This window comes from Gossypium arboreum, chromosome 5 (assembly GCF_025698485.1).
Source record: "Gossypium arboreum isolate Shixiya-1 chromosome 5, ASM2569848v2, whole genome shotgun sequence".
Taxonomy (NCBI): Eukaryota; Viridiplantae; Streptophyta; class Magnoliopsida; order Malvales; family Malvaceae; genus Gossypium; species Gossypium arboreum.
In genome coordinates, this window is record NC_069074.1 from 19,667,854 (window position 1) to 19,695,595 (window position 27,742).

At 36.2% G+C, this 27,742-nt stretch overlaps 3 protein-coding genes across 3 annotated transcripts; 1 reads left to right on the top strand and 2 right to left on the bottom strand.

Annotated features, from left to right (window-relative positions):
- Positions 1 to 432: 432 nt before the first annotated feature.
- Positions 433 to 10,289, bottom strand: LOC108451028 (uncharacterized). Its single transcript, XM_053027494.1, has 5 exons — positions 6,429 to 10,289; positions 5,925 to 6,161; positions 1,237 to 4,827; positions 815 to 1,027; positions 433 to 718 (listed from the first exon to the last, which is right to left on the bottom strand). Exons 1-3 carry the CDS (start codon positions 10,118 to 10,120, stop codon positions 1,272 to 1,274), a joined length of 7,485 nt encoding a protein of 2,494 aa, XP_052883454.1. The 5' UTR covers positions 10,121 to 10,289; the 3' UTR covers positions 433 to 718; positions 815 to 1,027; positions 1,237 to 1,271.
- Positions 10,290 to 18,168: 7,879 nt separating this feature from the next.
- On the top strand, positions 18,169 to 21,612 carry LOC108453608 (glutamyl-tRNA reductase 1, chloroplastic-like). The gene is made up of 3 exons (XM_017751813.2): positions 18,169 to 18,835; positions 19,786 to 20,027; positions 20,121 to 21,612. The coding sequence occupies exons 1-3, from the start codon at positions 18,553 to 18,555 to the stop codon at positions 21,249 to 21,251; spliced, it is 1,656 nt and encodes a 551-aa protein (XP_017607302.1). The 5' UTR covers positions 18,169 to 18,552; the 3' UTR covers positions 21,252 to 21,612.
- Positions 21,613 to 23,959: 2,347 nt separating this feature from the next.
- Positions 23,960 to 27,523, bottom strand: LOC108453637 (E3 ubiquitin-protein ligase WAV3-like). Its single transcript, XM_017751866.2, has 2 exons — positions 26,454 to 27,523; positions 23,960 to 26,339 (listed from the first exon to the last, which is right to left on the bottom strand). The coding sequence occupies exons 1-2, from the start codon at positions 26,814 to 26,816 to the stop codon at positions 24,399 to 24,401; spliced, it is 2,304 nt and encodes a 767-aa protein (XP_017607355.1). The 5' UTR covers positions 26,817 to 27,523; the 3' UTR covers positions 23,960 to 24,398.
- Positions 27,524 to 27,742: the final 219 nt, after the last annotated feature.

Genomic DNA, 27,742 nt, shown 5'->3' on the forward strand with positions numbered 1-27,742 from the left:
AATGACATAGGACAAAAATTCAAGTGTAAGAAAATATTAATAAACATACATCTACTAACCAATAATTAAAAACAAATAAATAAAAGATAAATATCAAAATTAAGCATGTATTTTATTTAATATGCAATATCATATGTTTGATTTGGTTCAACTGTATGCATAATATTTTGATTTTGATTAGTTTTTAGTATTTTACCAACACTAATATCATATTGCACTATTTTATGATTACTTATTGCACCATAAATAATTATAATCATCCAAAGAGAAAATAAATTAAATTAGTTTTTTTCAAATGTGAACAATTGAATTAAATTTAATGTGGTATATATAAGGTTGAATAAAATTAAAATTATCAAATCAAATTATATATAATTTTATATTTATTCCATAAATAAATAATTTGATTACATACTGACACTTTGAAAAAGATTATTATTATATGCAAAATTTTATTCTGAATAAAAATATAGTTTAACAACCTGACTGATGATGTGTAAGAAAGCCGCATTATGGAGGCCAAGGCTACCTGTATTTGTCCCGGCAGAGACTGAATGTTCATAATTTACAGTAATGGAGATTTAAAAGGAACACACGCATACACACAAATTCTTAAACATGGTGGAAATGAGCAGAGCTTACCTTCAGGAACTTCAAATGCTGAACTCATTTGTCTTGACTCTTGATTCAATTGCGTTAATCAATGGCAGTTCTCAATCTGCATCTTCCCTCAAGACAAAGAGAGCAACTAAAATGAAGTAATGGAAAAGAAAGAACTGATATAACAGGTAGCAATCCGGGGGAATTTTCAGACCTTAATGAGATGGGCTGCTCTCAAGCTCTCGTGATCCAATATCGACATTTGTAACAATACTTGTTAAACAATCTTCACTTGCGTCCTCCTTGCACCTCTCTTCTGGAGCGCGACATTCCAGGAATAGATAAATGCTGAATGCAACTAGTAATTGCAGATCACTGGGAGAAGTAAGATCCGAGTGAGGACGATTACGATGGCAGCTACTAGATTCTGCATTGAGGTAACAAACTCTTGAGAGTGGACAAATATCAGAAACTGTCATGTAGAGAAACCAATATTGGACAGCATATTATAGTCAAGTGCTCAAGGGCTGTTAGAAATTGCAATTCTACTGGCAAGGACACCAGTTTACTACTCAATTGTCAACGAAGAAGAGAGTTCAGGCCTTTATTCCAAAGAGAAGAAAGAAGTTAACCTACCAAAAGCATGACCAGATAGATGGCTTTTATTCTAATTAGCATGACGAGCTGCTAGCAACATTCTCTTTCTTGAGCTCTGGTGATCCAATGTAAATATGCGCAATATGAGCTATTTTTGGCCAGCCATCACCTATATTTTTCTTGCAATGCTCTTCAAGCCTTGGACATTCTTGAATAGAAAGACGCTGGAGATTGGTAAGACACTGAAGGCTGTCTGGAAGTGGTGTGATATTAGGACAATCTGATATTGCCAATGATCTTAGAAGTGTGAGATTGATGATCCACTGAGGCAACACATTTAAACCAGGACAACCATGGATTTCCAGATTTCGCAGTGTCCTTACATATTGAATACTATCAGGCAGAGATGATAGTTGTGGACAGCTTAAAATGCACAAACTCCTTAGCATGGAAAGGTTTTGCCACTCATTTGGCAAAAACACCAGACTTGGACAATACATTATCATTAGATGTTCAAGAGAGCTAAGATGTTCCAGTCCAATCGGTAATGATCTTATGTGACTGCAGTTCTCAATGGATAAATATTTAAGAGAGATTAACCCACTTATACTCTGGGGTGGAGCAGAAAGGCTATGGCATTCACAGATCTCCAAGGACTGCAGGCAGCTGAGGTTTTGCAATTGCAGTGGCAAAGATACGAGCTCCTCACACCAACGGATCGTCAATGTTTTTAGATTGACGAGGTTCCCCAAACTAGGAGGGATGTACCGAATCTTGGGACAAGAGCTGATAGTTAGAGACATGAGATTAACGTTGTTTTGAAGCAAGGTATCCAATAGAACCAACTGTCCTGTAAAAACATCAATAACTAGGATACAAAGTGAGGATACATTTACCAGCGATCTTAATAAAGCTTCGTGGCAGTTCCGCAACTCTAAATGCTTAACTGATGGAAATTGTGGCAAATTCAACAACCTAGGGCATTTATTGATTGTTAATTTAACGAGTGACGGGTATTCTTTCCCTCCACTTATGCTCCACCAGAGTTCCAAATCAGGGAAGTCTATGAGGGTTAGCTCCTTTAGTGATTGAAACAATCTCCTTGTGTCTTCTCCATAGAACTCTCTGCCAATAACCTTCACAGCTTTCATTCCACGCATGTAGATAATCTCTAGAAATGGAAGTTCCCCTAAAGTAGGGAGATGTTCACATCTTTTGCAGTTGATCAACTCCAATTTAGTTAAGCCAAGAAGTATGAGAGTGCGCATCCACCTTGGGAAGCAGAATCCTGGATATCCTTTTAAGGACAAACGTTTGAGATTTTCAGGTGGTTGAAGACACTCAAGCACATTTTCTCCCATTTTGCAAATAAAATCATTGTTCATGTTCAAGTTCAAACCTTCATGATCATCTCCCCATGATAACTCCAAAGAATGAAGGTTTTTCTCTACTAAGTTTGCTTGAGCTAAAAACTCACGTTTTACGTTTTCCAGTTTTCTAATTGTCAGCTCACCTTTGAGCTTCAGTCGTCTCAGCCCAACTAGATTATCATTTTCCCTGAGATCAGTCTCATTTGAAACAATGAACAGTGGCAATGTCTGAAGAAAATGAAGTCTACCAAAGTTACCTGGCAAGCGAGTTAATCTTTCACAACCATTTATTATAAGATGTCTTAGTTGAAGCAGTCTTGCCAAGCTCCTTGGTAGTTCAATGAGATCAGAGCAGCCTGATAGGTTTAGCACCTGTAGGTTATGAAGGCTGCATATGCTTTCTGGTAATATTTCTATGAAGGTATTTGAAAGGTTGAGGTACCTCAAATATTTCAAGCAAGAAATTGTGTTCTGCACCCTTTTGATGCCACAATTACCCAAATCTAGGACTCGGAGATACCTGAAACTTGAGAACAACTGAGTTGGGATTTCACCAAGATCACCTTTTGGATATAACAAAATGAGAGTTCGCAACTTCTTAGCTTTGTACAATGCTTCTGGAATAGAACATGATCCAGAATCGCAGACCACGGATAAGTATCGCAGTTTAGTCAAATTTCTTGGCATGCACCCACCTTCGAATACAAAGTACTCTTCTCCTGCAACAGATTTTGCAAGATCATGAATAATTCCATGCATTTTGCATTCTATTACATCGCCAACGTCGTTTTTCTTCACATCTTCAAAGAAAAGCATCCACAATAAGTTATTGAAGTATTCATTTCCAATGTCCTCTAGAGATTTTCTTTCTTCAGTGTGATGAATCAGGTCTTCTGCTATCCAAAGATGAATTAACTCATCTTTCTTGATGACATAATTTTTAGGAAATATTGAGCAATACATAAAGCACCCTTTTAGATGTGAGGGCAAACGACTATAACTCAGCCTTAGGACAGGCAATATCCCGTTCTCCTCTTCACAAATATTCCACAGATCACTCTCCTGCACACATAGCCACTCTGCTGGCTCTATTTTGAAGCGCATTAGACCACCCAGTGTCTTTGCAGCTAGAGGAACTCCCCCGCACTTCTTCACAATTTGTTTCCCAATAGGGAACAAGTTTGGATTGTCCTTTTGGCCATGAGGAAAGGCTCGTTGCTTGAACAAAACCCAACATTCATCATCAGACAGACCCTTCAGAGGGTGAGAAGACACTGTTCCAACTTTTGCTGCAACCTTTGCACTTCTTGTTGTGACTATGACTTTGCTTTCCTCTGCACCAAACTTCAGTAACATTTTAAGCTTATCCCATTCATCCTCATCCTCGTTCCATACATCATCCAATACAAGCAAATATCTCCTCTCCAACAATAAATCTCGTACTTGAAACTGAAGAGCATCCATTCCCAGGAGATCATCACATCTTCTCCCAGTCGCAGATTCTATCATCAAGTTAAGAATCTTTCTCACATTGAAATCTTCATTAACACAGACCCACATCCTCAGCTCAAAGTTTCTCATCACCCTCTCATCATTATAGACTGTTTGAGCTAGAGTAGTTTTACCAATGCCCCCTAAACCCACTATGGGAATAACTGAGACAAATCTGCCGGCTCTTCTCTCAGTAGTTAACAGTAACATCCCTATTATCTGTTCTTTATCTTCTTCTCGTCCAATAACTTCAGGTTCAATCACAAATGACCCGGTCTCTCTTTTCTGTCCACGTTTCATATCTTTATCTCCAATTTTTTCCTTGAGCTTGAAACAAGACCTTTCTTCCAATAACACGTCTAATCTCTGCCTTATCTGTGTTAGCTCAGGTAACTTTCTGAGGTATGTTATAACAGGATTCAAAGAGGGGATGATGTTGCTTACCTGCTGAGTAAAAGTGCTGTCATTTTCTTGCCGCAAAGCCTCCGGGGTAAATTCTTCAACCAGGTCATCAGCATCATAAGCTTTAAGCTCAGTTAACCACAACTTCAAAGCTTTATCGGTAGCTTGTCCCTCTTCTGCATCTTCAAGTACAGCTTGGATCATCCGCAATGCACGTTGAAGCTTTTGGATCTCATCATTGAACCCACAACGATGAGCAATCTCTTTCAAGATCCGAGAGGCCACCTTTTCAAACACAACCTGTAACAGAGGGGCCAAAACTATCTCCGCCATAATTTTGCTGCAAAGAAGCCTAGCCTTTCTTGCTCTTCACACCGACGGTGAAGTAAGGTTTCAAGTTGCTAGTAGTACAATCCTATGGCAATTAAATTCTCCTTGATTATTTTTTTTTAAAATTCAACTCGATACAAATTTAAAACACCAATTAATTATTTGAATTGACTCAAAATAAAAATAAACAATTCAATTTATTTAACTCAAAATTTATTTTTTTTAATTTTTTCGAATCAATTTTTGCTCAGTATATACAAACTGTAGATACGTACACACATCATTTTCAGCTCCAGTTCATGACTTTTCAAAGGAGAACTCAACTGGTGGGACATGTCTGAGCATTAATAAAAATCCATTTCCAAGTTTTAAGTTTCAACTGATAAAACATTGGTAGGACAGCCGTTCTCGGTGATATGCTGATTTTTCCTTTTATTAGTGTTCATGTTATTGTTTTCAAAGTGCCGCGTTTTTATTTTAAATTATTTTTTATGATTTTTTTATTTATATTTTCAAATGATTTGATGGCCAAAAACAAGCCAAAAATAAATTAAAGATCATTTACCAGTATCATCATCTTTTTTTATTAAGTTACTTTTTCCCTTTTTAACTGTAAATCTTGTAAATAAGATTATATTAAAAAAAATTTCTCTAAATAATAAGGTAATTTAACAACATGAAGATGGGAAATCGACCCATGCCTTTGTCATAGCATTCTTCACTGCATCCATCCCTTGCAAATACTGGAACTCAAGGAAGGGAAGTTGACCTAACAAAGGAAGATATTTACATCTCTTGCAGCTCATCTGTCTTGTGATGAGATGGATAATGTTGAAACTTCTTGAATTCTTAAACTACTCGAAATATGAACCAGTGTGAAGTAAGTAAAAGGAAATTTTGTACAAGTTATTCATCAACGATTCATTGCCACACATAATAAGGAAATACATCGTTAATACATCGTTAACAGTCATTTTACAGTTTTATTTCCCCAAACCACTTATATAATACAAGAATTGAATATTATTTCCAAATACGGACTATAACAAATGCTGTAATACGTAATCAGTAAGAACCTGCACAAGGAGGGTTTCAGCTAACCTTGAAGCCAACTAAAGCTAAGAACTAGAAAACCTGGTAGAACAGAAATCCATAAAACTAGAAAATTTAGCCTCCTCTTCTGTGTGGCTGTGGTGAAGTAAATCATAGAAGCTGCTCACAACGGAAATGGTTGGCAATGCGACATATCTTTTTGCCACCCTAGTATCACCAGCAATAAGAACATGATCAAGCGTTATTTGCTGGAGGAAGTACGTGCTTCTGACTTTTTGTAACGAAAAATTGTACAAATGGCGCAATTCCACCAATTTTCTGCAGGATTCATATTATTGAAGTTATCGAAAACAACTACTTACCAAATACCATATTCATTGGCTTAAATGTCAGAACTTAGATCGGTTAGCTTCACAGGAATATTAATTTACCAAAACCAAGTAAAAAAGTGTCTGCAGCAATACAAGCATGACGGATAATTAATTATGGAGATGTATTAAAAGAGAAGATAATGAACTAAATCTAATTAAACATTATTTTATAGTTACAATGCAAAGGAGCAATGAGAAAAATTATTATACCTAAGAACTTGAGGAACTGGCTGCGGTGTCCTGTCGGTTTTGAAGTACTGATGCTCCAATATAAACATATGGGATGTGAGATATCTTCAGCCAGTCCTCACCTTTTCCTTTCTTGCATCGTTTTTCAAGTTCAGGACAATCTTGAATGGACAGGTGTTGAAGTTCACTCAGTTGCTCGATGCCTTCTGGGAGAGACTTTATATTTTGACAGTCTGAAATTGCCAAAGATCTTAGAGAAATGAGGTCCTTTACCTTCGGCAGTGCCATGAGTTTTGGACAGATACGGATTTCCAGATTTTGTAGCATCTTCATATGTTGAACTCCGTCTGGGAGAGATGCTAAATCTGGGCAACTTAAAATGGTCAAGCTCTTAAGCACCAAGAGATTTTGAAGGCCATCAGGTAGAGAAGCCAGATTCGAACAATACATAACTGTTAGGCGCTCAAGGGCCGTGGCATGCTGCATTCCTCTCGGTAAAGAAGTAAAGCCATTACAGTTTTCGATAGAGAGTGATCGGAGTGAGCTCAATCTTTCTAAGCTTTGCTCTGGCAGAGTAATCAAAGAAGGGCACTCGATGATTTCCAAATTCTCTAGAGAGATGAGATTTGCTAATCCATGAGGCAAACTGTCTAGCATCTCACACCAACCAATTTTCAATGACTTCAAAGCCGTGACCCTCCCCAAATTAGCGGGCAATGTAGGAAGCTTGGGACAAGAGATGACTGTCAAAGATACAAGAAGCAGACAGTTGTCCAGTAGTACTTTTGGTATGAAATCTAACTCACAGAAAGAGTCAATAACAAGAGTCAAAAGTGTTCTTAGATCTGCTGCAGATCTAAGTAACAATGGATCACAGTCCCGCAGCATTAAGTGTTGAAGAGTTGGAAACGATGGCATTGTCTTTAAGAGTGGACATTTCATGACCGATAGTCTCTTGAGGCAAGGGAAACCAAAGGATGGCATTGTTTTTAAGAGTGGACAATTCATGATGGATAGTTTCTTGAGGCAAGGGAAAGCTTCTGTTGAACCCATGCCTTCCCAAGTTCTTAGTTCAGGGAAGTCTTGAAGGGTAAGTTCATTCAATGATGGAAACAGCCACATAGCTCCACCGGAGAACTTGTTATCGATTTTCACCACGTTGTCCATCCCTTGAATGTTGAGACACTTGAGGACTGGAAGTTGGCCAAGCATGGGGAGAGTTTCAACACTTTTGCAATTGATTAACTCGAGTACTGTCAAGTTGTGGATTGCATCGGACGTCATCCAGACGGGGAGTCGGCGTCCCAAATATCCATTTATTGACAACCTTCTTATATTGGGACTTGGACAAAGTTCACGTATCAGGCTTTCAGAAACATGTCCAGGTTGTCTTGTTTGTCTGGATGTGTTTCGATTTAACTTGTCCTCGCCGCCATCACCCCAAAATAGATCTAATGTGTGAAGTTGCAAATGTTTCAGAAAAAATCCTGCATATTCTTTGCCAGCGGGTTCCACCCTAAGTGAATAGTCTGTACAATTCACGAGGTACTTAATTTTCAACTCACCTTGAAGATCTTTTAGACAATAAAGCATAGCTAGGTTCTCACCAGGAATAACTATTGGTAAAGTCCGGAGACTCACCATAGACCACCAAAAAGCAGGCAAGCTGGCAAGCCTTGTACAATCCTTTACGTTTAAATGCATCAGGTTTACTAACTTTACTATTTCTCCAGGTAACTCTAGCAGATTGGTGCATCCTGAGAGGTCAAGAGTTCGCAAATTGCACAGATGACCAATTGTCTCCGGTAATGTTTGGAGAGGAGTATTTGAGAGATCAAGATATCTCAAATATATCAGATCACCGATTGATCTGTGCAACCTTTCGATGCCACTTCCACTCAAATTCAGAATTTTAAGGTGCCTAAAACACTGGACTATGTTTCTTTGGGCTTCCATTGATATATCTCCGGAAGCCAAGAAGTTGAGGGAACACAGTTTATGTGCTTTGAATAAGGCTTTTGGTAGGAGACTGGACCTGTAATTATTCTCTACCAATGCGTATCGAGTTTCTGCAAGATTACAACCAGTAACCACTTGTGCTTGATCACTGTTTTCTATTGTCAGGAACTCTTTTCCAGCTATAAGTTTTGCAAGATCATATATCAAACTGGGTATTTTGAACTCCACTGCATCACTACTGCTTGTGAGTTGGAAAAACGACATCTCCAGTAAATCATTAAAGCACTCATTGCCCATCTGCTCAAGCATGTGAAGATTATCACCAGCAGATTGAACTAAGCCCCCAGCAATCCACTGTTGGATTAACTTCTCTTTATTCAAATGATAATTTCTAGGATATATGGCACAGTATGCAAAGCATCGTTTTAAATTTGATGGCAAGTGATTGAAACTCAACCTCAGGACTGACAATATTCTGTTCTCACCTGTATCAAGGCTCCATAGATCACTCTCTTGCACACGCAACCATTCATCTTCCTCTCTTTTGGACCGTAACAAGCCACCAAGTACTTTAGCTGCTAAAGGCACGCCTTGGCACTTGTCTATAATCCGCAGACCAATAGGCAATAGGTTTGGAAAGTCATTTTCTTCTCCATATGCAAAAGCTTGCTGCTTAAACAGAGTCCAGCAATCATCTTTGGCTAGGCCTTCCAACAAGTGGGAAGGAGCATTACTCATTATAGAAGCAACTCTTTCAGTCCTGGTGGTGACCATAATCTTGCTTCCTTCTGCTCCACATCTTAACAGGCTCCGTACTTTATCCCACTCTTCTTGATCATCGCCCCACACGTCGTCCATCACAAGTAGATATCTTTTTCCGTATAATGAGCCTCGCAGCTGGGATTGAAGAACACCCATCTGAGAGGATTCGCATCTACGTTCAGTCAAACACTCCAGAATCTCAGTCAGAAGCCTCTTTGTGCTGAAACTGTCATACAAAGAAACCCAAATTTTCTTATCAAAATGACCATCCAGCCTCGGATCATTGTAAACTAGTTGAGCAAGGGTTGTCTTCCCGATTCCCCCAATCCCAACGATTGGAATCACCCAAGTATCAGCACCGGATGATAATAACAAATCAACAATCATTTTCACGTCTTCTGCTCGACCATGAACTTGTGATTCATCCACGTCAGGTCCAGTTTCACGCTTCTCTCTAGTATCTGATCTTTTATAAGCTACCACATCTTTGAAACTGAAAGCAGACATCTCTCTTGCTATATCGTCCAATCTTTCAATAATATCTGTAAGCTTACGTCGCATTTCAAAGCTACTTAAGATGGATTGAATAGCGAAAGAAGTGATCCGAACCTGCCTTTGAGTTTCTTTACTTATCGATGACTGAATTCTTCTAAGCTGGTCTTTGACTGGATCCTTCCACTTCCAGGGCGAAGATTCACTTGGAACCCTTTCCTTCAGCGAACGCCTCAGCAAAGGTTGAGTAGTGATCTCATCCAAGAGATCATCAGCATCATAAGCCGCATCCCTAAGCTTTGACAGCCAAATCTTCACCCTATTATCTTTTAGTTGTCTTTCTTCTGCATCTTGAATTACAGCTTGAATGATGAACAACTTATCTTGTAACTTCTTGATATTCTTCTTCTGAACTTTAGGAGTTTCCACACCGTTGACATAAGAAGCCAATTTCTCATAGATCACCTGTAGAAGAGGTGATACAATTAAGGAAGCCACCTCCATTCCTGAATAAGAGTGAAGCTGATTGTGAAGGAGAAAAGCAGAAGCAAAGTGAGTGAGGAGACAGTTGCAGACACAAGAATGGGTGATTAAGTGAAAGTATGTGAGGGAGACGACCTCTGGCAACAAGCTAAGTCAAGATCTAGCTGTTCTGAATGGGGACCATTCGACATCTGCCAAAATTATTTTTTTAGGTTTTTAATTTTTTTTTTAATTTTTAGATTACTAAAGATAAAATTATATTTTTATTTTTAAAATTATAAAAATTTAATTTAATTTTTTATAAACTATAAATATTTATACTATAAAAATTAAAATTTTATCTGTGTGTCTAAACAATTTTCTGACTCCTGAATCTGCTTTAAACTTTTGATCGAAAAAGAGAACAGTTTTGTACGTAAATAAATACGTGTACAAATCTCAATAATTTAAAGCTCAAATAATTGAGTTCACTTAAATGTTTTTTATGAATTAGGTAAAACATAATATTTATTTACTTATAAATAAGTTTTTGACTTTTGAGATGAAAGAACTATATGTTCATTTCCGTGATATGAAAGAGCGATGTGTTTTATTTTGATAGGTTGATATTAATTTAACAATAAATATTATTGCATTTTATTATTGTTTGAATTTTACCCTATAAACATTTTATCTTCAAAATGTCGTCACTTTGAATAATGATGAATAAGTAGCTTTCCTATATAATTGGAATGTTCAATTTTACATTCCGGACAAAATTTTCCTTTTATTTATTTTTATTATTTTAATACAATACATTTTCTCTAAAAAATATTTAATTTTAAATTCATTTTAAATACTATTAAATTAAATTTTAAAACATACTACAACTAATACATATTAAATTTATTTTAATTAATATTATTTAAAGGTAAATAGATTAAATTAACTTGTTTATATTATAAAATGAATGTCCATATTACTTCCATAACTTCTAAGAATTTTTTTTAACTCTTGTAATCCTTAAAAGATTTTGATATCCTAAAGTGAAAGTTGAATAATCCTTTCATTTTTTATTATTCTCTCTTAATTCTCTTAATTTTTGTTATTTAAAAGTTTTTATTAAAATCAAATTTAATTTCTCTTTTAATTCATAGTAATCCTAAATAATATATCTTTATACTACCTTTTTTTTCATTCTTAAAGACATTATTATAATTATGATTCTATAAAATATGTATTGGTAAAATTATGTTTATCAAATATTTTCAATCTTGTTTTTCCTTCATTTATTTTCTATGGTGTTTACGTAGATGAAATATTTTTATTTTTAATACTTAATGTTTTAGTAATTGACAATATAATTGTTTAGTCATTGGACTAAATTATTAATTAGTTAATAATTAAGGCCTTTCGTATTTTTTTTAACTTTTATAGTGAATTTTGTTTGTTTTAATGAAAACATGAATATTCATCATAATTTTATTAGATTCAAGATCGATGGAAACATGTGTCTTGCAAATAATGCTACGATACATACTATACTAAAAGATCAAAATATTTTTCTCATTTGATAATGAGTGATGCTTATATTAATACCATATTAGGTAATTCAAAACTTATTGAAAGCTCTGAAAGAGTTGATATATTATTATTCAAAGGGATAGAAACTGTCACTGATGATGCTTTATTTTCTACTAAATCTAAAAGAAATTTATTAAGTTTTAAAGATATTCACTATAATTTTATTGGATCCAAGATCGATGGAAACATGTGTCTTGCAAATAGTGGCACAACACATGCTATACTAAAATATAATATATATATATATATATATTTCTTCTCATTTGACAAAGAGCGATGCTTATATTAATACAATATCAGGTAATTCAAATTATTGAAGGCTCTGAAAGAGCTATTATATTATTATCTAAAGGGATAAAAATTGTCATTGATGATACTTTATTTTCAATTAAATCTAAAAGAAATTTATTGAGTTTTAAAAATATTCGCTTTAATGGATATCATATTGAGACTATGAATGAGAAAAATATTGAATACTTATATATCACAATTGTTAAATGTGGAAAGAAATGTGTTTGGAAAAGACTGCCTGCTTTTTCATTAAGTTTATACTATACACATATTAGTGCAATTGAGGCACATGTTACTTACTACAAACCAGAAGTTTGTAGAACAACATATTTCACTATTTGACATAATTGATTAGGCCATCTCATATCTATTATGATCTACAAGGTTTTAACTCATGTTATCTTGATAGTAAACATAAATTTTAATCACGTCAAATTTGACGTATGTGATCTATATGAAGGAAATATGAAATATGATAGTTAGATCATTAAAATGTGGGATAATGTAACATTTTGCACTTGTACTTTGAAAATGTCTAACGTGGTATCTGAACTATCAAGACGTGCTTTATTATGATATATGTACTTTCATAAAATGTCCAATGTGGTACATGCATTTTGAAAATGTCCAATATGGTACTTGAACTATCAATATATCTTTTTTTATTAATCATATGTTTAGTTATTTGTTTTTATTTAATTTATTTTTATTTAGTTTTTCACATAATATTATATTATCAATGTGGACTTGATGGCCTAAAAAATAATTCTACCTATCAAAATTTCATTGACTGGTTTAGCAATTCATTAATAGTGTCAACCCCAAGTACCATAATAAAACACATATTAAAAATTCATGTTCCACATTTAACATTTTATGAAAGTACATGTATCATAATAAAACATAAATTAATTATTTATGTACCAAATAATACATTATCCCTTAAGATATTGATTGTATGAAAATAAACGAAATGGTGTAAAACTAACGGATGTAAATATATCCCTTCCTTATATATATATACACGAGCTCATGAGGCTTAAGTTTTATCAAAGGCATATATTATGATATAATAAGTATTTGGAAAGTGTAAAACGCATGAATTTGTCAAATTCATATATTCCTGAAGAATTTCAAGTTTACTATTAAATAGGCCTTCAACAAATATATGTACTTGATAGATAATCAAGAATACGCATGTGTATTATCAATCAATTTACATTATTTTTAAACCAACTTTCTAAACGCTATTTTAAATTATTTGCATTTGACTCCACAAAATTTCTATCTTAAAGTATCTTTAAAAATTAGATATATATATATATATATGATGTTTGATCCCTCAAAAGATTTGTTTTTTGAACTTGGGTCATTGTAAAATAATTAGTTTGAAGTTATAATTTTGATAACACTTTTGGTCTAAACCCCATTCATTGGATTGTAGTTGGTCAAGGAAAGATTCATCTTTCTGGACTTTCAAATTCAAACACTCTCAACTCGGCAAAAGGATTCTGATGACTGAGCCTAAATCAGAGTAAGACTTTAAGTTTGGAGCCCTACCTTGTTTGGTCATGAAGGTTGCCCATAGAGGTTTCCCTACCAGCTCATATTTTAAATTACAACACTCGTTTTCTAGTTTCGTTTAAACCATTGAAAACAACCCTTAAATATCTTTTCATTCATATCTCAATTATTTTTAGTAATTTACGTAATATATCACTTCTGTTGTTTCTTAAACAGCATGCACATTCTTTAGTAAAAATTGATTAGCTTTCTTTAGAAAACTCAAAATTCGCTTCCTTTATTTTTCATTCTTGCATTATTCATGCAATTTTTTTCTTTCTTCATCTACCAACCCTTAGTTTCAATCCAAAATCATATTTATATTATCTCTTAATCGATAATACAACAAACCCAATAGTTTTACCACCATAATAATGTTTACCCGTATCATCACAATATGTCCAAATAATTTCATTATTTATCAAATGACAGCTTTCTCTTACCTTTATCTTTAAATTGGAAGACCAAAAATCAATCTCCCCCGTTCCTCTTCTCTTTACTGCTTCTCTTCTTTTTCACTCGACTTTCTTCCTTCTTGTATGCTTGATAAGAAACAGAGGATTAAGTTTCCTTTTCTTTTAAACCCTCACATATTATTTACTCATGGGCTTTTTGTCAAAACTCTTACAAATATGATTGGGCTTTATTGGTTGGGTATTACAATTGGTTGATTGGATTTTTCGCAGTCGAGGGAACGAACGTTACCTTGATTGCCTTTCTAACGACAGATCATAGTGTTACAAATGTTTTTTGTTGCTAACCATTGCTTGTGTTTCTTGCGATTTCATCATCCAAGGACTGGGGGTAATACCACCCTCTATTACCATTTCCATTAATGGCAATGATTTCATCTAAGGTAAGGGGCAATACCTACTTCAGTTGGGAGCGTCATTTTTCTACCTGCTTATGGTTTGGGTAGGGCTAGCTGCTCCTTTTTTGTTTGCGCTAGCTGCTTGAAGGGAGATTCACCTTTCTAGACTCTCAAATCCAAACACCTTCAACGCATCAAAAAGATTTTAATAGCAGAGCCTAAATCAAGGCAAGACTTTTAAGTTTAGATCCCTGTCTCATCTAATCATGAATCTCTTATTTTTGCATGGTTTTTCGTTGAGGTTTCCCTATCATCTTATGGTTCTTTTTTGTTTTCTGTTTCTATTGCCTTTGGGCCGTTGTATATATGTTTTCGGCCATTAAGCCTTTGCAGTTAAATGCTATTCTCTCACTTGAAAAAACATTTATTCATTCAATCTATTATTACGATTCTCAATATTACATTTCAAAATAAGATTAGTATGCTTAAATTGTTAATATTCTGATCATCAAGTAAATCTTACATTATAGAATTATTACTGTAATATAGGTTGTAATTTTATTACGGCTCATGCTTCAAGTTATTTAAATTATAACCATAATTTTAAATTTTAGATCAATCATCTTTTATTTTTATTTTATTATTTTAATTAATTTAAACATTTTATAAAATAAAGTTTAAAACTAATTAAAAATAAATTTTTAATAGGGAACCAATCTCATACATTACAATTATAATTATTTTATTTTCTTTAATAATTTATTAATTATGGTTGGTGTCACTTTTATGAATTGTTATAAGTATGATTTATGAATTCCTTTCTATATCATATATTTAATTATCAATATATAAATTCTAATAAAAAGTAAAAAAAATGTAATAATTTATCATAATTTTTGAAAATTGAAATTACAAAATATTTAAGGAATTAAAATTGTTAAAAACTATACTTGTTAAAAAACTAAATTCTATAACAACGATAGTTGAGTAAAATGTGTTTCTAGGTAATCTTACCTTCAATCAACCGATATTTAAATATTATATTTTAATCAAATGAATCAAACAAAATAATCTCGCATTTCACTAATAGTTTAATATTTTCATAATTTTATTACGGAACATAATTTAAGATTCAGTGAAACAAATACACCACTAATAAATTTTATTTTGATGGTTAACCAAAACCTAAGTCAAATTTGGGTAAAATGTTTTCTAAATATGGATAGCAATATGGTTTGTAAATGCCTCTAATTTCGGCCTCCCTTATCATTATTATTAGCTTACTTCTTGTATACCTCGTACTCATGTATACGACGAATCCGAGAGTACCAAAGAGATGTAGCCAGTTAGAAGTATATGCAGCTGAACTAGTACTCATCATTCCATTAACTGGCTGGGAAGAGTGAGAAGAATCCAACAACCTGATATGGATGCTAATTACTGTCGACTAGAGGTTTTAAACCTTTTATTACTATTTAACTTCATTGAAATCTGTACACATAGTTTAATCAGCTTTGTCGGGACCCGTGCTCCAAGCTTGTGGAAAAAGTTCTTATAAAGATACTTTTATACATCAAAAAAGATGGCTGGTTTTCATTTTGTTTTACCAAATACCGAGTCCTGGTTTTTTTTTCTTGAACAGTGTTGCAAAAAGCAGAACTCATGGAACTAAAATCTATGAGCGACAACTTGTGTAAGATTCTTGGAATGCACTACAACCTTGTACCTGAAATGAAAACAAAAAACAAACCTTTTCAAGCTAAAGCTTTCCTTTATTAGTATTTGGGAAAACCCTAATCTTCACACCAAGCAAAACCTTCCCAATAACACCATGTTAAGCACTTGCACGAGTCTGACTCTTAATTGGACATCTGTTTTTGCTTTTGTAGAACACAAAATTGCAGGTGCTTTGTCTTGTGCCATGGGAGTTTTTAAGACAAACAAGATGAAGAAAGCATTTCCATATTAAAATCTATTTAATTATATATATTATATAGGCATATCCTTTAGCATCAAGGCAAGATTGTCGGATTAGATTTAGATAGGCTAATAAATCCTTGATATTCGATAGAGTTGTTAAAACTATTTGCCTCAAGTTGGTTGGAACATTCTCCAAGTTGTGCCTACTGCCCATTTTTCCACTTGATTATTGATTATGAGTATCAATCAATCACAATTGTGCGTACGAAAATATTTGAATATCCATCTTAACTTTTAAGTAACTTTAAATAAAAACCGTAATCAAAACGGATACTATATACATTAATTTATATTTTAAAACTTTTTGTATACGATATTTCAAGATATAATTGAAATATGCATTTTAATTTAATTTATTAAATTTTTTAAGCTAAAATCATAATCCATTACATAAGTGATTCTGAATAAACTTGTATCAGTGTTTAATCTTACATAACTTAATTTTATGTGATTTGTCAAAGAATATATTGAGAAGTTGTATAGGATTATGTATGGTACCATCTTAAATGTGGGTCATGTTGGATGAGTAACATGATCATTCATTCATGTAACATTTAAGAGTTGAAGTTTGAAGAGTGAACTGAAAAATTTGTACAAGCAAATCATTAAATGGTTGGCAGTTCAGTAGTCAGTACTTGTAAGAAAAAAAAAGTTGTGGCGACCAGAGATCCCTGTTGAACTGAAATCTTGGAAACCCAATGTCCACCACAAATGGCCGCTCCCCCCATCTTATCTCTTTTCTTCATTTTATCTTTCTATATATTAAATATATGCATACATATAGCCTATGTGGAAAGAAGAACTTAATGGCCAGAAGAGGTCCACGATGTGAAGCTGTCAATCTTTAGTTAGCATCAGCTAGACGACGATAATGTAGATGTAGACAATTTCGAAGAATCGTATTTATAACGATGCTTTGATACTCTCCTTTTGATATTTTTTTCCCTTCTCTTTTTACCTATAATAAAGTTAGGCAATGGGTAAAATAAAATAAAATTTTATTTAAACAAATTCAATTAAAAATACTAAAATCAGAAGAAAAATTAATTTATTATTTTCTTATTGAAAATGAATAAAATGGGGTGGAATTACAGTTTTATATAATTCATTTTCTATTTAAATAATAGTGATATATTTATATGTAATTAAAGTATTATTATACACACAGTGAGAGCAGATTTAGCATTTGAATTAAGCTTAAATCTAGTAAGCGACATTGTTGATTCCATAAAACGAATAAAACACTAGTAATTATACGTCTATTTGTATTATACTCAAATTCATATTTTTCTTGTTATTACAATAGTAGCCCTACTCTGTCAATTTAGTTAAAGTTAAATTAAATGTATAAAATAATATTTATATGTACAATTATTTATTGAAGTATAAAATTAAAATTTTAGGTCACAAAGTTTACCAATTAAAGCATTAAAAACCACTTTGATGTTTGAGTACTAGATTATATTTTACCTGCTTTCAAATGTAAATTATTTTACTTGAAATTGAGGTCTAATATTATAGAAAAGAAAAAATAGAATTGGTTCATAACTAATTAAAAGTTAACACAGTTAGAACTTAGGATCAAATACGATTAGTTTATACAGTTATAATTAGAAATGCAGTATATTGTAAAATTGAGGTTCTAATTTTAAGATTTACAGATTTTCCAAGTTGCAACCTCTAAAGAAAATTTTAAAACAAAAAACTATAATCTTGCTTGATTAATGAAACATCAATCCAAACCACATCTGGTTTTAACAAATTGCAATAAGAAAAACGTTGAGAGGAAAATTAAAAATTCTTGCCCTCCAAACAAGTAATAATTAGTAGGGTGAGGAGATGGGGACCCTATAAAAGGATGAAAATCAAAGGCAAAAGGAGTGTGGATAAAACGTGTGTTTCATCAGCCAATCATATTTCAGAAAACAAAATCAGAATCCTCCAATCTCAATCCCAATCTTCCATTTTTATATCGTAAGTTAATAACTCGAATTTTCCCACTTTTTTTTTTTTTTTTGTTCTTTTTCCCAAACAGAAAGCTTGAATTGACCCGACCCGTCAATTCTGAATTTTCTGCTTATAATTTCATACCCATTAAACTAAGTTCACCTCCAGCCTTTACCCTGAGGCCCTTTTTCATCCTTTTTCTTGGACAAAAACAAATACTTGAGTTCACGCTCTGTTCCTCCCTTTAATTTGGGTTTTCGGATCGTGAGCTTTCGGGTTTTTTTCTCTCTCCAAAACAATGGCGGTTTCTTCGACTTTTTCCGGTGCTAAATTGGAGCGTTTGTTGATCAATTCTTGCTCATCGCCCTCGGCTTCTTCTTTGCGGGCTTGTTCTCTTTCTCACCAGCAAATGAAGGCCTTTTCCAAGCCTAATCGTGGCAGAAAAGCTCTGGCTCAGAGGACTGGTGGAGTTAGATGTGAAGTTGCTCAATCCGACGCCATTAACGAAGGCGAAAAAATGGATCCTTCCAAGGCTTCTGCACTCTCCGCTCTTGAACAGCTCAAGACTTCCGCTGCTGACAGTACGTTTACCCTTAATTTCTGCTAAATTTTCCTTTTTTTTTTCTTCCTCCTTCACTTGTTTTGGCTGAATTTTGTGTTATTCAGTTTTAGATTGAATTGTGAATTTGTAATTGGATGAATTGCTGCTTAATAATGTGATTAGACTGAAAATTTTCAATTTTTAGAAGCAGACATGTTTGACCAGTTATAATATTTAGATTTTTTAGAGCATCAATTAACTAGGAATGGTAATTGAGATTAAGATACCCACAAAATAAAATTGTTTTATTTCTGTATTTGGTATATTTGTATAGTTTTATACTTTTTGAGCTAAACAGAAATATTATGCAAAAGAATTGCTTTATTTCAACCTACTAAGCATGCATTTGCTTCTTTTAGGTGGTTGAATGGGGAAAAAATTCAAACTTTTTGCTATGCCTTGAAATATAGAACCTATTCTTTACTTTATATATACCTTGGAATTGTATGAATAAAACCATAATCAATCTCATTTTTCTTGAATTTGCTTTGAAGAAGAGGGAGGAAAGGTATGTTGGTTGAACTCAGGGGTGTCAAATATGGATATATGTCCAGCACGGGTATTTAATTTTTTACTGAAGTCTTCATGTAATTGGAGGGTCCTTGGAGGATCATTTCCCGATACTCTCGTCTGAGAATGTGTGGGACATGGTACTATCACAAGAACTGAAGAGTCGGAGTAACATAGAAGGAAATTGTCTCCATGAACAAACTCCTAATACTGATGGTTCCCTATTTTATGCCTGTACGGTCTGGAAACTTCTAGATTTTAAGAACAAAATTTTGATATGGGACCCTTTTATCTCTAACTTAGAATTCACTGTATTTAAGGCCCTTTTTCAGGTATTTTAATCAAATGTACATTGTATAATCCTTTCTGCAGAATATACTTGTTAATATTCCTGAAAATCTTGCTATTGGTCCATACCAGGGTATACAAAGGAAAGGAGCAGCATTGTGGTCATAGGACTTAGTGTTCACACTGCGCCGGTGGAGATGCGTGAGAAACTTGCCATTCCTGAAGCAGAATGGCCACGAGCCATTGCCGAATTATGTGGTTTGAATCACATAGAAGAGGCTGCTGTTCTCAGCACCTGCAACAGGATGGAAATATATGTTGTGGCTCTATCACAGCATCGTGGAGTCAAAGAAGTAACTGAATGGATGTCAAAGGTACATTATTCGTTGGACTCTATAGTTTGTGATATTTACCTCTACGAAAACTCCAAATTGGCAGTAGTTTAAGTAACTGCAAATTGGTTGCAGACTAGTGGTATCCCAGTTTCAGAGATTTGCGAGCACCGGTTTTTGTTGTACAACAAGGATGCTACACAGCACATCTTTGAAGTATCTGCTGGTCTTGACTCTCTTGTTCTTGGAGAAGGTCAAATCCTTGCACAAGTTAAACAAGTTGTCAAAGTTGGGCAAGGTGTTGTTGGCTTTGGAAGGAACATTAGTGGGCTGTTCAAGCACGCAATTACTGTTGGGAAGCGTGTTAGAACAGAGACTAACATTGCTGCTGGGGCTGTTTCTGTTAGCTCTGCTGCTGTTGAACTGGCTTTAATGAAGCTGCCTGAGTCCTTGCATGCTACTGCTCGAATGTTGGTTATTGGTGCAGGAAAGATGGGGAAGCTTGTGATCAAGCACTTGGTGGCAAAAGGTTGCACCAAGATGGTTGTTGTTAACAGAAGTGAGGAGAAAGTTGCAGCAATCCGCGAGGAGATGCAAGGTGTTGAAATTATTTACAGGCCCTTGACAGACATGCTCGCTTGTTCAGCTGAAGCTGATGTGGTCTTCACCAGTACCGCATCAGAAACCCCATTGTTTCTGAAAGAGCATGTCAAGGATCTCCCCCCTGTCAGTTCTGAAGTTGGCGGTTTAAGGCTCTTCGTTGATATCTCTGTTCCACGAAATGTGGGATCATGTGTCTCAGATGTTGAAGGTGCACGTCTCTACAATGTTGATGACCTGAAGGAGGTTGTAGCTTCGAATAAAGAGGACCGGCTACGAAAAGCAATGGAAGCTCAGGCCATTATTGCTGAGGAATCAAAACAGTTTGAAGCATGGAGGGATTCACTGGAAACTGTTCCAACCATCAAGAAGTTGAGAGCCTATGCAGAGAGAATTCGAGTTGCAGAGTTGGAGAAATGCTTATCAAAGATGGGTGAAGATATCCCTAAGAAAACAAGGAGGGCTGTGGATGATCTCAGCCGGGGAATTGTGAATAAACTTCTCCATGGTCCAATGCAGCACCTGAGGTGTGATGGTAGCGACGATCGAACTCTTAGTGAGACCCTTGAGAACATGCATGCACTTAACAGAATGTTTGGCCTCGAGTCAGATATATCACTTTTCGAGCAGAAAATTCGAGCCAAGGTGGAACAAAGCCAAAAGTAAGTGTCAATATAGAATCTCTCGCGTTACAACCAATTACACTCCCTCACAGTCAAATAAGAGGAAATTTTCCTCACATTGTCATGAGTTTCTAGTGGAGTAACTAATCTATTTAGGGTCCTTGTGGGGTCGTCTTTCAATTCATTAATTTGTGCAATTCAGACGCTTGTGCTTGAATCTCATTTGACTTCACAGTCCTACAACATGATTGTTAGTGGTCTTTCGGCTTTGTAGTGTGCAGTATGAAGTGAGTTTGATCCCTGTATCATTCATCTATAGAATGTAAGATACCTATTTGAACAATATAAATCATTGTAATTAATTCACTACTTGTTTTAATATCAAGCTGGAATTTTCTGTGAAATTATTTATTCAAAATTATTTTTTCTTTTTTGTTAAGTGAACTGCATTGCTGATTATGACCCCCAAAAAATGATAGGTACAGTCTATAAACAGCCAACCCAAAAGTGAAACAGGGAAGGGATGGTTCTTTCATTGCATCGATAGAAATCTATCTAGAAACAAAACATTCCTCTATTTCTTAGAGAATCGTTGGTTTCACCGACGAACTACATGGGCAAGTGGACCGTAGAACCGGCAATATGAATATGTATTGGCTAGATGTACACCTTGGCTGTTCTACTTGGCCTGCAATTTGTGACAGACTTGGTATAAAGTATTTGTCTGATTCCTGGGGAATGTTAAAAAAAGCCATAAATGGAATCACTCTATACACATGTATGGGCTTAATTCATTTTGTTTATCATTACAGGATAGTGGAGGTTGGGAATCTTACTATCAGTGGCAGCAATGGAAGTTGAATTCTGGGCTATACTAAGTATTTCTATTCATATGGGCTATGATCTATGGGCAAACCTGAAGTTACAGCCTAAAACACTCTGCCTTTGTGTCCTCAAACTTGAAGTTTAGTTATAATCCTTTTGAAAAGGTTGATTGGGAACCAAGCTGAGCTGAGCTGCAGTTGTCCATGGCTTGCACCAGAGGACAAATGAAGCAATATGTGGAGGATTGGGTGCAACAGGTGCCTCCATGGCAGACAATTTTATGACCAATGAATTTCTTTCAAAACCAAAAGGAAGAAGACATACAAACTAGGGAGGGTACACCTTGCCTGCTAACTAAGATAGTCTAATGGTCGATATACATCGTTATAGCCTTTGGAATCACACTGACAACAGTAAGACTCCAAAAGGAAACCCTGACTGTACATTAAGGTCCATGAAAACCACATGGTTCATCAAATATCAGATGAGAGACCAACCAATTATGGTTAGACCCCCCCTCCCAGCTATCGTTATTCACCAATAATGCTGACAGAGACTTCACACATAGGACCATTTATTTTTGTCATTTGGCACCAATTGATATTATCACCCAGGACAAACCAGCTATGAGCTTGGAATCCAAGGACAACCGAGCTAGAAAATGAGAAGACGTGCAGGTTTTTGTAACCACCGGTTCCCTTGTCCGTCATTATAATTCCTGCAATGTTTTGGGTCCATGATGTTTTGAATACGTTTTTGGACAAAGAATAGCACTAATTGCGCTACTAAGAAGACTTGCAAGCTAAGACAAATTGTGATTGGTTTGGCATTTTGGTTTAAATTGCATGAACATCATCTATCAGTTTGAAACGAAATACACTGCCAAATTCTGTTAACATGTCATACTAAATAAACAGCACAACGTAAACTCCTTGATACAAGCCTTTTTCCAATTATATGGCCATCTACAGGACTATATACTGGATTATGTTTTAACCTTGGCTAGGAGTTTGGAACTTTCCTGCAAGAATCTTTAGGAATTTGGGGGATTTGCAAAGGGACCCAAAATTGAGAAACATGAAAATCTTTTTGGGTCCCTACTCCTTCCCCATTTCTAAGAGTTAGATCCCCTCCAACAAAACTGGACTTAAAGGGCACTCTCCCTTCAAAGCTAAGCACCCTAAGCTGCGAAATGAGGGGCTTTTTTTCAACATATGGAAAACCAGAAAACCCATTTTTTCTTAGTTCCAAAATTCAACAAAAGCTCACAAATTTTTCTATTTTTTTCCTCTCGAAAACACGTAACAAATGTGTGTACTTTATAACAATAACAAGTAAGACCCATGTTCATAAAGCGAAGCAAACGTGGACCTTCCCTTCCTCGGAGGCTGCCCACAGGTTGATAGGGTAAGGTATTTCAGGTAAAAGAACTCTTTTATTTCTGCTACTGCCCAAGGCTAAGCAAAAAGAAAGGAAAAGCGTTGTGGAAATGGACCCTACTTAAGGCTGGACACTATAACATCTACATCTATGCCGGTTACCATGTCTGATCAGATAAATCCCCGGCGTTGGTTGGTTTGTGATTGTGAAAGTGTTGATGGAGACTCCGATCTGTGATAATGCACACTCAACAAGCTTATGAAAATCAACCACAAAACCATTAATTTTGTATTTTAAAAAACATATAGTTTCAGGGTCAATTTCTCATGTTTTGGACAGAACATTTTTATTTCCAAGCTGTATTAATATAATATATGGTTATCACATGGTATATATAAGATACTCCAATTGTCAGGAAAAATAATAATGAGGAGGTGAAGCCCATCATATATATGTCAGAACTCTGAAACACAAGAAAGAAGGTTCAGTTGTGGTTATAATTCAGGGATCCAAAAGCAAAAATATAAAAATAAAACAAAGAGAATATAAAAAGAAGAAAATGATTCATTCATCATTTATCAATTCCAAGTCCAAGTTACCCCAATCATTCTAACACCATTTCCCACTTTTTTCCTTTTTCCCAAAGGATAACTTTTTAAACTACATCAAAATAATAAAGGATTAAAACCCCACTAATTACTCCATTAAAAAAGCCAAGAAAACAGCAACCCAATTATAATACTAAGCATTTACAACTTTGTAAGCTGATGATGATGATACATACATTTCCCTAAACAAATTAAAATGGGGATTTTAATTTAGAACCAAAAACAGAAGAGTATTTTCCATTTAAAGCCACTCATCAATCAAATGCTTGAATTTTTAGTTTATAGTTCATGGCAGAAAGGCCCCCGCCGTCTGCTGCCACCAGCATGTTCCCCTATAACTAAATTTTTTTTAATAATATTTAAAAGGAAAAAAGAAACTAAAATCTAGCATTTTCGAAGCCGTGTAAATCGCTGACTCTATTCAACGACTTCTTCATCATGGCCACTTTAGCCAACTTCTCAGCCGCTCTCCAAGCCGAAGACGGCGTAAGTGGCTCCCCGTTTTCATCCATCACCACTGTCATCGACTCCCTTTCCCTTTCCCTTTCCCTTTCGTTCACCCTCCGTCGTTGGATTTCCATCATCTGCTGTTTCCTCCAATGCAATTCCGCCAACTCAACTTCTAACCCTCTGGCATACTCTTCGGCCGACTGCGAATTCGACTGCATCAACAAGGCTCGAGCCGAGCCCAACAAATGGTAAGCGCTTGTCAAGTCGTTACTGCACTCTATCAGCCTTCTCGCCTCGGCTATGGCTCGAGTCGAGATGAAAAAGAATCTCAACTGTTCGATTTTAGGAGCCGATGATCGAACGTCGTTGGGCCGAGCTACGAGAAGCGCTTGATCTCTGCCGTACACGACTTCTTGTGTGGCGGGATCCTTGTAAAGACAGCGAACGCACATCACGTGGCTGGATCCAACCGCCGAAGTTGGGACTTTCAGTTCCACGAGCAATTCCCTTTCTTCCTCCGCGTATAAATCGCCTAGCCGGACGGAGCCGGAAGTTAAAACAGTAGGCTTCCCGTTACATGAATAAACGGCTGTTATTTCAGCTGGTGCAGAGCCGGATGCGAAGCTGAGCTGAATTCTCAAATCTTGGACCACAACGCTCAATAACCCACCAACGCATTTGGCAAACGCATCCTCTGCTGGCTCATGACTGTACCCGCCGCTCTGCCCGAACCCGAACGCGTGGACCGGGATTTCAATGTGGGCGAAACGAGTGGACGAGGCGTGGCTTGAATGGTGCCGTTGATTGGAAGCGTTGGATTGGACTCTTTCATCCTGACCGTCGGACAACAACATTATGCTAGCAACTGGATTTCTTTCCCTCCGATCCTCAAGAACTTTGGTTGCCTTCCTCAACGCATCGCCAACGCTGGTTCCTTGACCGCAGGCCAGCCGGTCACTAATGCGCCGAGCAGCTCGTTGACCCTGAGCCGTCATCCTCCGCAAAGGCAATAACCGTTTCGAAGTAGCCGAGAAAGCCACGATGGAAAGCCTATCAGCCGAGCCGAGCGACGAAATGACTAAACGCATGGCGCGTTTCAACATCTGGAGCTTAGCGCCGGTCATGCTACCGCTGACGTCAAGAACCGTAACCAAATCGATAGGCGCACGATGCGAAGGGTCCAAATGCGACGCTGAATTGCTACTATTCCTCGAAGGAGCCAATGTTTTAGCGGGGGGAGGTGGGGCCTTGATTTTTAAAGCCACAGCATAAGTTTCGTATCCACGGCCCACTGAAACGACCGCCGTTTCGGGAGATAATCTGACCTGGACATTCCTAAAATCACGGCCGTTGAATGAGAGTACGTCATCGGATTTGACGGCGGATGAAGATTTGGGATTAACGAAGAACCCTTGGAACTCCTCGACGTCGTCGTCGTCTTCTTCTTGTTCGATGTTTTCATCAGCTTCTGGGATGGGAATAAAACGAGCACCGGCGGTTGGGGATAGCAATGGCTCATCGTCATCGTAGGATCTTAAATCGGACGGTTTGGCTTTGGGTTTCTGTTTGGGTTTTGGTTCCGGCTGGTTGACAATTCTGGGCGAACAAGATTCAATGATTTTTTTCTCTTCAATTCTAGAGGTGGTGTTTTCGATCAGAGGTGTGTCGCTTTGAGGAGCTGAGCTTCTGTGGATGGAGAGAAGAGGAACATCTTTCCAGGTGGTATTACACACTGGGCAAACGAGGGAATCATGTTTACGAACATGAGCAGCGATGCATGGGAAATGAAAGGCATGTGCACATTCAGCTGTGTAAATGGCAGTTCCTTGACCTGTCTTCACGCTGTTCAAACAGATTCCACAGCTACTCTGCCAAATTCAAACAAACAAACAAAAAATAAAACCCGAAACATCAGCCTTTAAGCCATCAAAATATTTAATATTTAACGACATTTTAACTGTCAGAATTTTGATATTGCTTACCCTGAACTTGAAGCTGTTACGGAAAAGCGAGAGCTTGAGAGGGGAACGAGGAGAGGAAGGATTGGAGGATAGAATTGGTTTAGGACTTTTAGTGGCTGCTCTAGGGGTGGTTTTGCAATGGAGAGTGGGGCTTTCATTTATGGAAGCCGGTTCAACAGTAGTGCGGCAACGAAGACTGGGGCTAGAAACCGGTTGAGATTGGAAACGGGGCGTAGAAGGGTTACTTCCAGTAGAAAAAAAGCTCAGCTTGGCACAATTCCTGGGGCTAGGACTTGGACTCTGATGTTGTTGCTTATCTATAACAGTGTTTTCAGGGTCTCTAGGGATTGTAGTGCAAAAGGCTCTTCTCCAACCCGTACCCATGTTTCAGTGCACTCCAAAAAGAGAAAAATATGTAACAAAGACACTCACTCTCCTTTCCCTTTTCTTTCTCGTTTCTCGTTGCTCTTTTATCTCTTTATCTAATTCCACCTTTATTTATCTTTTACCCATAAGATGAAGAAAAAAGGAATAGGAATGAAGGGTTTTGTTTTGATCAATCTAAGGTTGTGACAGAGGACAAAAGGGTAGGGATCAAAGCTTTAAAGATACGAAGAGCATGGGATCAAATACGACAAATTAGTGGTATTTAGCTCCTTTCTCTGCCCTTTTTCCATTTCCATTTTCCATTAATAACACCCCAAAAAGATCTGTGCAAGGCTTGAGATCTACTGCTCCTTGTCTCTCTCTCTCTCTCTCTCTCTTTCTCTCTCTCTTTTAGAAACCCAGAGCTAAGCTTTTCTTCCACTGAATATTTATATCCATTGGAAATGGTAATTCGAAGGAATTTTAACCTGTTTAACCGGCACGTGTTGGTGGATTTTTCACGTTACCGGTCAACGATCACCTCCCTTCTCCTTTCTGTCTCCACCACGTTATCCCACCGACCTGTTATCTCACATCATGCCCCTTTCATGGCTCCATGCAGTTTGTATACAGCTACCTTCACGCGCCATATTGATGCGTGAAGTGGAATCAAGGTGGTTTCTTAAAGTACGTGCTCTTCCTCCGCGTCACTCGAGAGTATTAATGTTTTTCAGAGTTGAAAAAAACAAACCACCTTTGGGGGTTTATCTGTTATTCATGCATGATTCATATATCCCCGGTAGGCGCCAGGGGATATTATATTATATCATCCCTTATTATTTTTGCGTGTTCTGCAGCTCATCATACTTTTCATCAGTCCTTTTATTCGATTCATCTCAGCCGTTGATGAGGCTAAATGAATTTAATGATGATCATATCATCAC

Coding starts and splice junctions, on each gene's coding strand:
- LOC108451028 (XM_053027494.1), bottom strand. CDS start 10,120: ATGGAGGTGGCTTCCTTAATTGTATCACCTCTTCTACAGGTGATCTAT. Junction 6,162..6,428: donor GCAGCCAGTTCCTCAAGTTC/TTAGGTATAATA, acceptor TGAATCCTGCAG/AAAATTGGTGGAATTGCGCC. Junction 4,828..5,924: donor ATGGATTTCTGTTCTACCAG/GTTTTCTAGTTC, acceptor GTCGGTGTGAAG/AGCAAGAAAGGCTAGGCTTC.
- LOC108453608 (XM_017751813.2), top strand. CDS start 18,553: ATGGCGGTTTCTTCGACTTTTTCCGGTGCTAAATTGGAGCGTTTGTTG. Junction 18,836..19,785: donor CAAGACTTCCGCTGCTGACA/GTACGTTTACCC, acceptor GGTCCATACCAG/GGTATACAAAGGAAAGGAGC. Junction 20,028..20,120: donor TAACTGAATGGATGTCAAAG/GTACATTATTCG, acceptor AATTGGTTGCAG/ACTAGTGGTATCCCAGTTTC.
- LOC108453637 (XM_017751866.2), bottom strand. CDS start 26,816: ATGGGTACGGGTTGGAGAAGAGCCTTTTGCACTACAATCCCTAGAGAC. Junction 26,340..26,453: donor GTAACAGCTTCAAGTTCAGG/GTAAGCAATATC, acceptor TGAATTTGGCAG/AGTAGCTGTGGAATCTGTTT.